This window comes from Lotus japonicus, chromosome 1 (genome assembly GCF_012489685.1).
Source record: "Lotus japonicus ecotype B-129 chromosome 1, LjGifu_v1.2".
In the NCBI taxonomy this organism is placed as follows: Eukaryota; Viridiplantae; Streptophyta; class Magnoliopsida; order Fabales; family Fabaceae; genus Lotus; species Lotus japonicus.
Window position 1 is genome coordinate 101,509,553 of NC_080041.1, and position 14,757 is coordinate 101,524,309.

The window sequence follows — 14,757 nt, forward strand, 5'->3', positions numbered from 1 at the left end:
TCATACCATCCATGTGCATACCGCACTTAAAATTACGATATGAAAAAAATGTATACTACACTTAATATATATTTTTGGAAAAAGAGTCACATGAAAATATGTGAGGATGACATTAATAGATTTGTGGACATGGATCAATTTTGAGGACAGCAGGTGAAAAAAAAATACAAGGACCAAATTCATAAATCCAGCATATTACATGCACCAAAATCATATTTCAGCCTTGTGAAAAACATGAGTTTTTGGTTATACACTAATCCGAATTTTCACGTTGGAGTATAATTTGATCCTATCCTGCTCCTGCATTGAGACTTGCAATTGCAATGGATAAGCCTTCAATCTTCAGCTAAAAAGTTTCAGTTTTTCTAGGAACACAAAAGAATAGTGTACAATTATCACAATGGGCACTGCAACTGCAACCCTTACATTGTGCCAATGGCCTTCTTCTTCTTCTTTGGGTCTGCGTGCCAGGGTTTCATGCAGTGCCTCTCAACCTCAGCCTCAGCTTTCAGCATCCTCAGTTGACAAAACCCTTTGCCAGATTAAGAATTCTGGAATCATAGCTTGCCTCAGAGCCAACAGGTCCCACGTTCCTCTCTGTTTCTTTTTTTTAGTTTTCTGTTTTTTATTGAAGCAAATTTTTCAGAGTGAAAAAAGAAGTGGGATTTTTTTTGCCAAAATTTATTATTTTTACTTTTTTGGGGTGGTTGAATCCATATGTGATTATTCTAGCTTTTACATTGATGTGTGTATAAATTTGGACATTGAAATTCTTCATAGTCATTGTACACGTTTGAATGCAAACCAAATGGCACTTACGGGAGCTTATTTAGTGCATTTTCTAGTAGATAAGCACCAATAAGCCCGTATCCAAACAAACTCATTATACCCTTTGGATGATAGCATGTGTAGTGCAAGCGCAACTTATCTGTTTGACTAAGGAAAAATTGTGGTAGAAGTTTGTAAATTGCAATAAAAAATGTGCTCCCAAGAAGATTGGCTTGATTACTCTAAATTTGTATTGGGAATCTTGTTTCTATAAAAGTGCCTTGTAAACGATGAAAAAGGAGAAAACTTTGGTGGCATGCAACATGTGAGGTAGGGACGGCCTACTTTGAATAGCGGAGTCAGCGCAATAAACTTGTGATTGTTTTGTGTTTAGTTATGCTGCTGAACATTGAAAATGAAAAGGTTTTTCTGTGCATCTCTTTTTTGCTGAATTGAGACTAATTCTCTGCATGCTTATGTTTATACTTCTGAAGGATTAGATTCAACTTTTAGCGTGATTCTACGAGGATATTTCTCCAAGTCATGACCATAGACAATATTTTCAGTCTTTAATAAATGCTAGCTCACCCTTTATTTTTCACTTACATATAGTGCAGAAGTTGCCTTGGAAGCTGCAAATGCTGCCATAGCAGGTGGAATTTCAGTTGTGAGTTTCCTTTTGAAGTTCTTTTATTGAATCTGTTAGGACTAGTACAAGTCTTGACATTGATAGTTGAATCAGCTGTATGAAATTTACAATTATATGAATTACTTCGGAGTCTTTTGTTTGAATTTTAAAGTTTAAATCTTGATCGTCGAAGATCATAATATCATATGAAGTTTGGGAAGGTTGGGAAGTTTTATAAGCTGGAAGAAACTGGTTCTTTGTGATTTGCAGTTTGCCGAATAATATATCAGGATAAATACATTTGGTGGAATATAGTGTGGTTAACTCTAGATTTTTGTTGTTTGTTTCTCATCATCTTTATCCTCTTCACATGCAGTTGGAGATTGTGATGTCTACCCCAGGTGTGTTTGAGGTTGTTTGCCTAAGATTTTCTGCTTCCTCACTTTATCTTGTTCAGAGCTTTAGAATTCATAGGCTTGTGGTCTGTTTAGGTTATACAGCAGCTTGTGAAGGAGCATCCAACAATGGCTCTGGGGGTATGCTTTCACTCCTTGAGTTTCGTTCTGGTTTCTCAAATGACATTAATTTTCTTTGTTAGCGTGTATATCACATGAACCTACCCAAAGTTTATGAATGAGGAGAAAATGTCATTGCATTCTCTCTCAGCTAATTGAATTTTAAATTTTTATGATTGTTTCTGTATATAGCATCGCCTGATAGATAAACCTCGTGCTTGCAATTTCTTTTTTCCTCTCGGTGAATTTTCCTTGGCTATCAAATGTAGAAAAATTATTTATTCTTTGGATTACTACTTATAAAATCATAATGTTTGGGTTAAAATGAGAGTTAAGGCATTTGAATGGTTCTATTGTTAGGTGTGGTATGCTAACTCATGCATGTGTATAGGTAAATTAATATGATAACCCCTTTATCGGTGAAAGAGAAATGTCCAACCTTGCTTTCAATACATTGTCTAATTGATATCTCCAAAATTTACCTGAAGTCTCTAATTTCTTGTAAAGGAATCCTATTGCGTATTGTTATCATTTGTTGATACTTGATACTCTTTACATGAAATTACATTTCTTTCCAACGGTTTCCTGGACTGAACAGATTTATGCCTTTAGGTTGGAACGGTTCTCAGGATTGAGGATGCAAAAACTGCAATTAATGCTGGAGCTAAATTTCTAATGAGCCCTGCAATTGTCAAGGTTTGAAATTTTATTGTATATATATATACACTGAGATTCACACAATACCTGATTTGCTAAATCACAATTTTTTTAATATTATTATTCGTTTTTCCCTATTATTATTATTGTTGGAATTGGCTTTGGAGATTATTGTTGTCACATTTCATTAGGAACGTAATTTTTTGTAGACATACTACATGTCTTACCAATATGCATTTTTCTATAACTTGTTTACTGGTTATCAGGACATTATGGACTACATGCAGAGTGGTGAAATTTTATATATTCCTGGCGCCATGACTCCAACCGAAGTAAGAGGCAAAGTCTAGGTTCAATCAAGCATTTTACAGATCTCATTATTCATTCTCACATCATAAATGTTCTTCCTATAGTTTGCATATTATCTAGCATTCATTTGACCTCTGTTTAATGATCATTGTAACAATGCAGATATTGTCTGCATGGGATGCTGGTGCTAAAATAGTCAAGGTTAGCCTTTCATGTTCATTTATGTTTGCGATGTTGAAGAATATTGGAGTATGGACATAATCCATTTATTTGAAAGATATGCATCACTTTTTGCAGAAATGAGTGGACACTTTTGGTTGTGTTGGCTTGGCATTTTCTCATTTCTTCGATTTTGCATTGTTTAAATTATATCTGCTTTACTTGGAGTCAGAACAGTGCCTCCTAATTTGCATACATATAAGTACCTGTCTTATACATTTTTTCTTGGGGGAAGGAGAGAGAGAATATGAGCGGGAAGAGAGAGACAGAGGGAGAAAGATAGAATTAAACCAGTGAAAGATTTGACCAGTAGATAGGTAATCAAGAGAACGAGGAAAAAGGATCTGATGAGTACTTTATATTGTCTAAGGGTTATATAAATTCACATTATAAATATTCCAACTGAGATCAAATTACCACTTCACTTACATGATGTATATATTGTATGCTTCTAGCAAGTTTGGCCTCTTATGGAGCTTTATTTTGAGGAAACATATGGTTCTCATTATTTTTGTTATCTTATCATAGTTCAACGTCCTCATTAACATTAGTTTTAAATTTAATAGAAAAGAAGCTTGAGCTATTCATATTCAAGCTTGCCATCTCTATTTCCTTTTCTCCTTCGATATGGGAGCAGTGCTTTTACTCTTTTGATAAACTAATCTGATTTCTTAAGGTGTAAATATTTTTTCCCATCCACTTGAGTTGCAGCCAGATATTGATTTAGCCACCAATATGTATATTATATGCATGAATGGTCAGAATTAGAAGTTAATAAGATACCTATAGATCACATCCAATGGTCAAGAATCACTTTTTTTATAAAAATATTCACACAAACAAAGCCACACATATATACAAACACCTAATGAAAAGAATTATAAATATCACAGGTCTATTATACTTTTTTTATTCTTTCATTCATACACCAGATTTACATGCATTATCTGTTCTAAAATAATTTCTTATAATTGCTTTTACCTTGTTGATAGGTTTATCCAGTTTCTGCACTTGGAGGATCTCAGTACATATCAGCACTGAAGAGGCCCTTTCCTCATGTCTCTATGGTTGCTTCTCAGGGAATAACAATAGGTAGTTTTTCAGTTTCTTCTATTGTATTATTTTTTGTGTGATTTCAAGCTCTGATGCTGTCTATGACACAATAGGAGAATTTTATACATATATTGGCATTACCAAATACTTAAAATCTGCACCTATTTCAATAATCAAGATGTGTTATACTGCATCAGAACATATATGGGTACAAGATATATAAAATTCAGGATTTTTATGGTTAATATGTCACTACCAAAATGAAAATATGACCTTTACTTTTCATATGTCACATCCTTGAATATTTTACAAATAGTTAACCCAATACTTGGGAAATTAGAATGCTCACACTTTCGCAAGCATTCTTATAAGTGACATTACTTGCGACATAAATGGCAAGCATTCTTGTATATGTTATTTGAATTATGAGAGTCCTTGCTGCTAGGTTAATGCCATTGGCTGCATAACTTTCCATTGTGAATGACTTCACCTCTTATTGCTTGTAGATTCTATTGGGGAATATATTTCGCGAGGAGCATCATCGGTTGTTTTGTCAGACGCGATATTCGATAGAGAGGCAATTGCACAATGTAATTTCAATAAGATATATGAACTTGCAAATTCTGCTACCTTGCTGGGTAACCAGGCTTTGAATAGATAACATTTTTTTACTTCTATAAATATATATATATAATGGCCACTGTTTTCTTTTAGATTTAGCCTGAATGGTTGTTTGATCGTAGCCTTTGCATTTATTCTGAATCATTTTTAGAACTTGTTAGAGCAGTTAACCAGCTAGAAATTACTTGAGTGTTTGATGGTCTGAGAGGATGGGTTGGTTCCTTAAGGATCTCAACTCTAATAGCTACACTTCTTTAACATTTCGATATCCCTAGTCAAATCTTTATCTTAAAATACCCATGCATCTTATGCTTTTGCTTTACCCAACTTCCCAATTTAATCACCCCCTCTTATTCTTCTTTCATCTGTCTTGGATTAGGCCTGCGACAGCCAACATAAAAAGCTGACTGTATCTTTAATATGGATCACTTGATCCATATAGCCGACTCCACTTACTTCTTGGGATAAGACTTTTGTTACATGTAGTATTACTGGAAATGGAATGACTCTCAGACATGTGAACTCTTCCGAACCTCTCTCGCTTATGACTTGCTTGCCATGCCACCTCTTGGTGTGCTAAGCTGTGCTTCTTGTATAGCTTGACATTCTCATAAGATTCTAGATGAAATTCATTCATCTCATTGAGCTGCAATATCCTCTTCACAACTTCAAATTTCATGTCAAAGTTAAAAAATTTATGGCCCAATATGTTTTATGTTCTAGCTCCGTAGGTAAGTGACAAGCCTTGCTAAACACTAGCAGGTGATTAATGGGAGTCTTGTAAGAGCCTCACTGTGCGTAATCAAGTTTTACATATCAATCTTCTAGAGTTATTATCAATTCTTCCTAATATTCTTTTTAGTTCCTTGTTTTACCCTTGCCAAATTGGATTGAGGGTGATAAAGGGTGGCTATCTTGTAAGTAACATGGAGCATCTGCAAGCTGGTTAATGTAAAAAATTGTGACACCTTTATATTGCTCTAGGAGTCTTTCATGGTAGTATTGCATATATTCTTTATCTTAAATGATTATACTATTATTAAATCTAGAGATGTTGTGTTATGTGAATAATTCATTTCTGCCTATGTGCTTGTGTGCACCTAAATAATGGTATGATAAATTTTATAGTGTTTTGATAGAACATGGTTCTATTGTGATTCTTCTGATACTTGTGTGTCCACAAAAATGTTTGAAAAATTAGTACTTTTTTTTTCTATGCTTACATGTGGATGATATATTGATATTTGGAACTAGTTTGGAAGTGACAAATAAAATTAAATTGTTTTTTTGTTCTAAATTTGAATTGAAAGATTTAGGGGAAGCTAATGTGATTCTCGGAATGAAAATAAAAAAAATGAGTTTGCTATAAATAAGTTCAACAACTTTGATGTAATGCATGCTGAAACTCTATATGATACTATATTTTTATGATATTTAGAAAGTACCATACATTAGAGTTTAAATTTCTCATACTTTTCTTAAGTGTTTGAAGGTGTTTTGTGGTGTAAATTGGGTCTCAGTTACGACGAGGTGAGTTTCACAAGTGTGTACATGTTTGTTACCTTATCATAGTCCAACTTGGGTTTTCCTTGGTTCGTGACTTGATTTTTCCTGTTCTCCTCCTTCCCCTTATTCCATTTCTCTTATGAGCAATATTTTATGAAGGCTTTGTTTCAAGTGCTCGTATTAGATTGTAATTATGTTAATCTTGTGGGGAAAATCAGCGGTTAGAATTTAAATCGGAGTTCATTCGAAATTTTACTTCAGGACAATGACTTGTCACAATATTTGAGGAATCTGGATGTATAGATGAGAAGTGTGAAAAAAGAAAAGAGAGGGGTTTCAGTTTTGAAAAATAAAGTGGGGGTGTATTAACCCCATATAGCATCAATTTCTTTCTATTGATTGAATGTGAATATATTTTTTTTTAATACTCATAAAAAAATAAAGTCGGGTGTTTTTAAGCCCTGCTAACCAAAACATGGCCACTCATAGAGAAGTCACTACATTAATACAAAATAAACATGGTGAAATAGACGAAGAAAAGATATACACGATTACTTTGTCTTTTCCACATTAACTATTTATTCAATTATTGCTAATTGGAACTGCAAGAACGGGTTGAGCCTTCTCTAAGCTAAGCCCAAATTTGTCATCCATGTCAATATCTTCTGGTTTGGTTCCACTTTCAAGCTCCCAATCGAAGCAATTAATAAGCAAACCCAACATCAAGATCAATAACCTTATTGCCAATGACATGCCAAGACATATTCTTCGGCCCGCACCAAATGGTATCAACTCAAAATTTCTGCCTTTGAAGTCAATTTCTGACTCCAAGAACCTCTCTGGTGAAAACAAATTTGGATTGTCCCATAAATTAGGATCCCTCCCGATTGCCCACAATCAGTTGTGCACCCTTTGGGATCATATAACCATGCATCTCTAGATCCATTTCGGCTTGTCGAGGGATCAAAAATGGACCTATCGGGTGCAACCGGAAAGTCTCTTTCAATATTGCTTGCAAGTAAGGGAGTCTCCCAATGTCTGATTCTTCAACTAGGTTTCCTTTGCCAATATTTTGCTCAAGTTCTACTTTTGCTTTTGACATAACTTTTGGATTACGAAGTAACTCTGCCATTCCCCATTCTATAGTAGATGTCACAGTGTCAGTTCCTGCGATGAACAAGTCCTAGAAAACATATATTGAGTAGTAAGAGTATGTTTCACGAAACATATATAAGCTAGTTATAAAATATGATCTAACTAAAAGCTTAAAGCTTAAAGTTGATAAGCTAACTAATTGAAAAAAAAGTGTTTTGCTAAAACTAATAATTGAACTAGTTGAAACTTGTAAAATGACATTAAAGGATATACCTATGTGATTGTTTTTATGTTTAACATTATTTAATTTAAATATTAGTATCTATTAGGGGGTGACAAAGTGGGCTAACAGGCTTGGCCAGACCAAACCGTCCATTATATTGACCCACTAAAAAGAGGTTGAGATGGGTTGGCCAACTTTCGGTATTTGGAGTTAATAGTTTGAGCCCAATCCTTGTTTTGATGGCCAAGTGGGTCGGAAAATATGAGTTACAATGTAAGAAATTATAATGGAACAACTCCATACCTTAACTTTTTCCTGTCCCAAAATGCAAACTAGTGGCGTGACATCGAGGGAAATCAAAAAAAAAACCAATAATTATTTATTCACACCTCATTTCAAAATGAGGTGGAATGAGGTGGAGGAAGAGAGAGATAGGAAAAAAAGAAAAAGTAAGAGTGAGAAAATATAAAATGTGATAGATGATAAGAGGAGAGAGATAGAAATAAAAAGATGTGAAAATTAAGTGTATAAAAACAGAGGTGTGCAGGGTATGTTGAGCATAAAGTAAAACAGTGTTTCGGTTGGCTCTTAAGTATGAGATCCGACGACGTTGTGGTTAACCCACAAAGGTTTGTTACTTAGCATATCTATACCTTTTGAAAGTAGATCATTAGAGAGAGATAAAAATGGAGAAGGGATAGTTATAAATGTAATATGTCATGTGATGTGATTAGAAGAAATTAAAGTGATCAAAAATAAAAAATTAATGTGTTGTCCCAAAATGTATACCGTTTGGTGGTACGTATGATTTTTGTAGTTTAACCCAACCATTTAGTCCTGCCTAGCTATTATTAGAATGGATTATCTAAATGACCCATGATAAAGTTTTAGTTAAATAACTCATTATCCGATCACATTGGAGATAAATGAGTTGGAAATAAATTAATAAATAAAATATAGAAATTTCAACTCATTTATCTCTAATGTGATTGGATGATGGGTTATTTAACCCAAACTTTATCATGGGTCATTTAGACAACCCTATTAAAATACAAGGATCACATTTAGTGAGTAGGGATAGTATGAGGAACACATTGTAGATAGTTAATAGTTAGTTAGGCAATTCTGCTATATATAGCAAACTCATTGTATTTTTCTATTATCAATTTTTAATAATGAATGAATATTGGAATCAATTTTCCTATTCTCCCTTTTGCTATATTTGGGATCCCATTGAAGAAATCCATGTGATTTCTAACATGGTATCAGAGCTCCATTGGAGCTCACCGCCTCTTCCGCTGCCGCCGAGTTACGAGCGCTTCCTCCGACCTGCTCGACGTGGCTTCAAGCGCTGCCGCCGCAGCACCACTGCGAGATTATCTTCCTTCGATTTCTCTGATTTGATCGCTGATATTGGAGACATTGCTGCAGTTTCATCTTCTCCTTCATCGTTCCCTGATTCGATGGTGGGTTCTGATTCTCTACTGGTGCAAGAATCATTCGTGAAGGTTGAAGATGAGGATTCTATCTTGCATCCTCCAGTTCCTCCTTCCCCTGCGTGTTTTGATGCTGCCATGGATGAAACGATTTCTGAGAAGATTCTTGATCATTTTCCTGTTTCTTTCTTCGCCGATCGAGAAATCAAGATTCCGGCGTGGAAACCGGCGATTGATCCGTTCGTTTTTGGCACTTTCAGCAAGGGTTTCTTGATTCCTTCTTCAATTTCTGCATCGACACTGGATTTATCACCGTCGCATTTGCACACTGATTCTTGTCCTGCGCTTCAGACTTTTGCCATCGTTGTTCAGCCTGTTGCCGTCGCCATGCCAGAAGAAATTCTTGAAGCTTCGCCTTCATCAATTTCTGTCATGGAAGAAGCTGTGTTTGATTTGTCTTCTCCAGAAGTTTCTGAGATTTCGCCTCCCTTGTGTTTCGAAGCCATTGCTTCAGATTCGCCAACCACCGACCCTGCCGTAGCATCTTCCTTTGTTTTGCATCTTTCGTTCTTTGCCGATCGGGATGTTCAATTACCGGCGTGGAAACCAGCCACCAATGCTTATGTTTTTGGAGATTTCAGTGAGGGTGTGATCAATCTTGGAGCAGATTCGAGTCTCATGAAGAATTCTATCACAGAGGTAATTCAAATCCTTCTTTCAATCAAAGAATCTCAATTGTATTGGCTAGGATTAAGGAATTTTTCTTTTGGTTGGAAGAATGATTTGAACCTATTGCTTAAGATTGATGGTCTTTGGATTTGCACACCAAGTGTTTGTGGAAATTACTCTGAGATAGTAAATCTCCCTAAGAAACTTTCATTTGATCCTGGAGGATTTAGGGATTGTTCACAAGCTGTTTGTGAAAATGACACAATGATAGGAGATTCTTTTAAGTCAATTTTACTTGATCCTGGTGGATTCAGGAGCTGCACACAAGGTGTTTGTGTAAATGCACCAATGATTGATAGATGCTCATTAAGCAGTGTGGAGCAAGTTCAGTTTGAGTCATTTGATAAACAAATAGGTGGTGCTTCAAATTTGAGTATATATCAGGTTGTATTGGTGCTTGTCTGTTGTAACAGTTGCAGAGAAGAACTTGGGCTCTTGAGATTGTTGATTGTGAATGTAGGAGATAAGTTTTTATGTGTTGAAGATGTCAAGTTTTCATTAGAAGTGCCTATGTCTCCTTATTTCAGAACTGATTCATTTTACTCCATTGCTAACACTGCTGAGATGGAGATTGAATTGATGATAGCTGAATTCTGTGCTGGATATTTTTCATTATGTCTTTATAAGATGTTCAAGGGAATAAAATGGAAGGAAATCGCTCTCAAGACAACATCCATATTTCTTGCTATTTCCTCTGAAGTATTCTTTGTGCTAAATGCTCTTATCTGGAGGCAGAGATCTTCTGGGGCAGGGCCTTTTGATGCAGTGATTGCTCATGTTTTCTTATGGTTTGGCAACTCAATTCCACTTGTTTTTGTTGATGGTGAAGAAGGTTCCAGCCTTCTAACTGGTTACTTTCTTGCTGTTGCTGCTGCCACATTGTTCATCAAGTGTTTACTTGAGTATTTGCATGATCAGTACTTGGAAGCAATAAAGCAAATAGTTCAGCAACTACTGCAGCAGTGTATTAATATTGCAGAGTTTCTTAATGATGAGAGTGAACCACTGATGGTAACTTCCCATAATCAATTTTTCCTCTCTGGAACCAAGGTTCAAGATGGATCAAGCATTATGTTTGTTATGCTGAATGGGGGTTCTGTTTAGAGGATAAGAGAAGGCTGCTAGTTTATGAGTACATGATATGGATTGAGACTTGCGAGCTGCGAACTATGAAGATTGCTACTGCTTATATACTCAATTTGATTTTCATCATTACATTTTTTTGTTTAGTTCTATTTTCAAGCTGGATGTACTACTAAATACTACTTCCAGCTTGCGGGAGGATATTAAAATACAAGGATCACATTTAGTGAGTAGGGATAGTATGAGGAACACATTGTAGATAGTTAATAGTTAGTTAGGCAATTCTGCTATATATAGCAAACTCATTGTATTTTTCTATTATCAATTTTTAATAATGAATGAATATTGGAATCAATTTTCCTATTCTCCCTTTTGCTATATTTGGGATCCCATTGAAGAAATCTATGTGATTTCTAACAAACCCCTTATTACAAAACAGAAAAGAGTTGTGAAAAGGAAATTATACGTACCAATGATAAACGCTCAATCTTATCTTTGTACATCTCCAAACCGTTCTGTTCAGCATCATCTAGCATGGCATCCAACATGTCACTTTTGGTGCAGTAACCACTCTCTTTCCTCTGCTTCACCCTTTCCTCCATCAACCCCTTCAAGATCTTCAACAACCTCTCAAAATAACTCTCAGTGCGCCTCCTTATTCCATGAGGATCAACCACCTTCAATAATGGAAAATAATCCGCCAAGTTAGGCTTTCCAATATCTTCAAAAATACTCGACACAAGCTCCTTAAACTCCCCAGCTTTGTCCGCAGAGTGAGCCAAATCCACAGAAAAAACAGTGTTTGAAATCAAGTTTAAGTTGGTCTTAAAAACCAGCTTTCCAATATCAACAGCTTCACCCTTCAGCATGCTCTCTTTGATATCATCAAAGAGTTCTAGAATCTTGTGGCGCCTTAATTGCTCGCTGGCGTCGAGGCTTTTGGTGGAGAATAAGAGGTTGTTGCAGATTTTCCTGAGGTCTCTCCAGCGGTGCGAAGCCGGGAGGAATGCGATGTTGTAACGGTCATGTTCAGCGGCTTTCATGGCGTCTGGGACGGTTCTGTTGCAACAGAAGTTGTCGTGGACTTGGAGCACTGATTTGGCGGTGTCGGGAGAGGACATGACTATGGTGGTGATTTGGCCAAGCTTGAGTTTCATGATGGGGCCATAGGTGTTGGCGAGAGTGGCAAAGGTTTGGTGGGGCTTTTGGCCAATTTGGAGAAGGTTTCCAACTATGGGGAAACCCTTTGGTCCTGGAGGAAGAGGAAGCTTCTTGTTGTTCTTGTGGTTTGGTTTGATTGTGTTGGCAAGAAACAGTGTGAAGGTGACGGTGAAGAGAACCAGCGGAGTTATCCAGGTGATTGTGTCCATGAGATGAAATTGATCAATGTTGCAGTAGTGCTACATCCACACACAGGATCTAATATATGTAGATGGAATTGGAAAAAAAAATATTATTCACACTTTACACCCCACATTTTTAGAGATGGATATAAATAGAAAAAATGAGTAATATGATATGTCAAATGAGATGAAAGAAAAAATGAAGTGATTACTCGATAACAAAGAGCCTATAAAATTTGAGGAGAGCTAGTAACTCTCTTTTTCCTACATTTTCTTCAAACACTTTAATTAATTAATTTTTTTTGTGTTAATGGGAATGATAAACGGTCCTTTTTAGTGTTGATTTCTGAACTTCTCTATCTTCAACTCATATATCCACCAACTTTTACTACTTTAGTTATTCTTCAGGAATAATGTTTAGATTCATGTGGGTCTCAAATTTTTAATGAAATTTACATGAATTTTAACCAATATATCAGAGAATTTGAAGAGAGTATTTCTAACATTTTGCTTTAAATTTAAATTTCTTCTCTCTGGTTGGTACTGTGTAATGGCAGGTCAATCATGTTTTTTTCTTGTTTGGAAGGTTAGGTCAATCATGTGGTTATTGATAAGATCATTTGAAGTAGTGGTAGACATTTTATTTTCCGTTACAATCGGGACCCTTCTTTAATTTTCTTTGGCAGGTTCTGAGTTGCCATGATATCTTGCATGGGGACGAAGATCACCTGTCCCCTTTCCTGTCCCGGCACTAAACCAATCAATATATACATCCATAAAAAAATTAACACAATATATCTCTCAAAATTCTCAGCACCATTCCTTTGAATAAACCCAAACAAATGCAACACCGTCTCTCAAATCTTTGATTTGGTCTGTGACGACGACGTCAAGATTTAGTGGTGCGTCCTTCAATTTCACCAGGTTAATTTTTTGACAATTAAGAGGACCATAATTCAGAATTTTATGAGTGAGATGTAATTAATGAAATGAAGAGGAAAAAGAAAAATAAAACCCAAATATTATGAAGAAGGCTTTATTGTATTTTTCGTCCGTATAGTTTGGTCGGTGTGGTTTTAGATCTCATAGTTTATTTCACGCTAATAAATCTCTACTTTTAAAATTACGTAAAATTGGTTCTTCTCTTGATTTGCATATGCATAAAATCAACATTTTTTTAAACATTCTAGGGTTATAATGAATTTGATGTATGATATAACTATAAACACTACTACAAAACTATTTTCCTCTTGTAACAAAAAAAAAAACACTACTACAAAACTGCGGTAAAAAAAAAAAATAATACAAAATTGGGAATTTGGCGGCGGTTAGTATACAAATAGCGGCGGTTCCAACCGCCGCAAAAAACATCCCGTCGTTTATGCATCACCCACTGTTTTGCGCCGCGAGACAACCTAGCGCCGTTTTATAACAACCGCCGCTATATTATGGCAGCGGTTTGAACCGCCGCGAAGTGACAATTAAAACTCAACGTCAGTTGCAACCACCGCGAACAACCTAAAGAAATTCACTGCACTTCGCAGCGGTTTAAACCGCCGCAATTAATTCGTATGATATGTGCTTCAATGTAGGCTGCCCTGATGCTCTCTATTAGATAGAGATGTTTGCAAGACAAGTTAAGGAAGAACACTCCTAGATGAAAATATAAAGAAGAGTATCAGTGTGTATATATAATTAGCCATTGAAGGTACAACAAAATAACAAGGATTGAAGAGGACAAAAATTAAGCAACCTTCAATGAATAAAACAAGGGAAAAAAAATTAAGACAATGTAACCCGTCTCATTCAATTCAGCAGAAAAAATATCATTGGAAATTATGAAAACAAAATGATATTGGAATGGCACAGATGCATATGGATCAATGTTATAAAAAAAGCACAGCCTCCTTATTATGACATAAACATTGCTCTGTACTACAACAAAAGATGCAATTATGTTGAAACACCATGAAGATGACAGTTCCAATCAAGCTACTCTAAAGTGACTATCCAATTCCAAGATCAATGGCAAATATAATAGGAAGTAACACGATGAAATTACTAACCTTGGATGAGCCAAAGAAATCAGTGCTGTCACACAAATAAAAGTAAGCCAAAAGGAGACCAAAATTCATACTTGTAACTACAACAAAAGAGTGAAGGAAATAGACCTGAACAGTTTGATCCACATAAAAATTACTCAATTTTTTTGACATTTCAACATCCCTCCAAGAAACAGTAGGCAACAAATTCATTTACATGTTTAATCAATTTAGAATCAATGATCTTTGAATAATAATTTACCTTTGAATACCTGCATGACCACAGCACCCAAATAAATGGCACATGTATCAGTAAAAACAAATAAAAAGTAGTGGAAGTATACTAGTTTTAAATTTTTAATTAATACATTGAAACTTAATAAGGAAAACATAAAAATACAACGCAAAACTAATTGTCAATGGAAGCTAGAAGAGGAAACAAACTTTGAAGTTGTAATTCCCAATTATTCCCTCAAACTGTATAGCTAAAATTATCCCGGGATTGTTTAAAATCGCAAGCACCTGGCTGC

At 35.5% G+C, this 14,757-nt stretch overlaps 1 protein-coding gene and 1 pseudogene across 1 annotated transcript; one reads left to right on the plus strand and one right to left on the minus strand.

The window, feature by feature from the left end:
- Positions 1–265: 265 nt before the first annotated feature.
- LOC130728482 (uncharacterized) lies at positions 266–4,849 on the plus strand. The gene is made up of 9 exons (XM_057579977.1): positions 266–582; positions 1,381–1,435; positions 1,773–1,808; positions 1,888–1,932; positions 2,524–2,607; positions 2,835–2,900; positions 3,040–3,078; positions 4,089–4,188; positions 4,656–4,849. The coding sequence occupies exons 1-9, from the start codon at positions 401–403 to the stop codon at positions 4,808–4,810; spliced, it is 762 nt and encodes a 253-aa protein (XP_057435960.1). The 5' UTR covers positions 266–400; the 3' UTR covers positions 4,811–4,849.
- Positions 4,850–6,752: 1,903 nt separating this feature from the next.
- Positions 6,753–12,321, minus strand: LOC130728483 (geraniol 8-hydroxylase-like; annotated as a pseudogene).
- Between the last annotated feature and the right edge of the window lie 2,436 nt (positions 12,322–14,757).

Excerpts from the sequence above, each read along its gene's own strand:
- LOC130728482 (XM_057579977.1), top strand. The coding sequence starts at position 401 with ATGGGCACTGCAACTGCAACCCTTACATTGTGCCAATGGCCTTCTTCT. Across the intron at positions 1,933-2,523 it reads ATCCAACAATGGCTCTGGGG|GTTGGAACGGTTCTCAGGAT; the intron begins GTATGCTTTCAC and ends TTATGCCTTTAG. Across the intron at positions 2,901-3,039 it reads GCGCCATGACTCCAACCGAA|ATATTGTCTGCATGGGATGC; the intron begins GTAAGAGGCAAA and ends GTAACAATGCAG.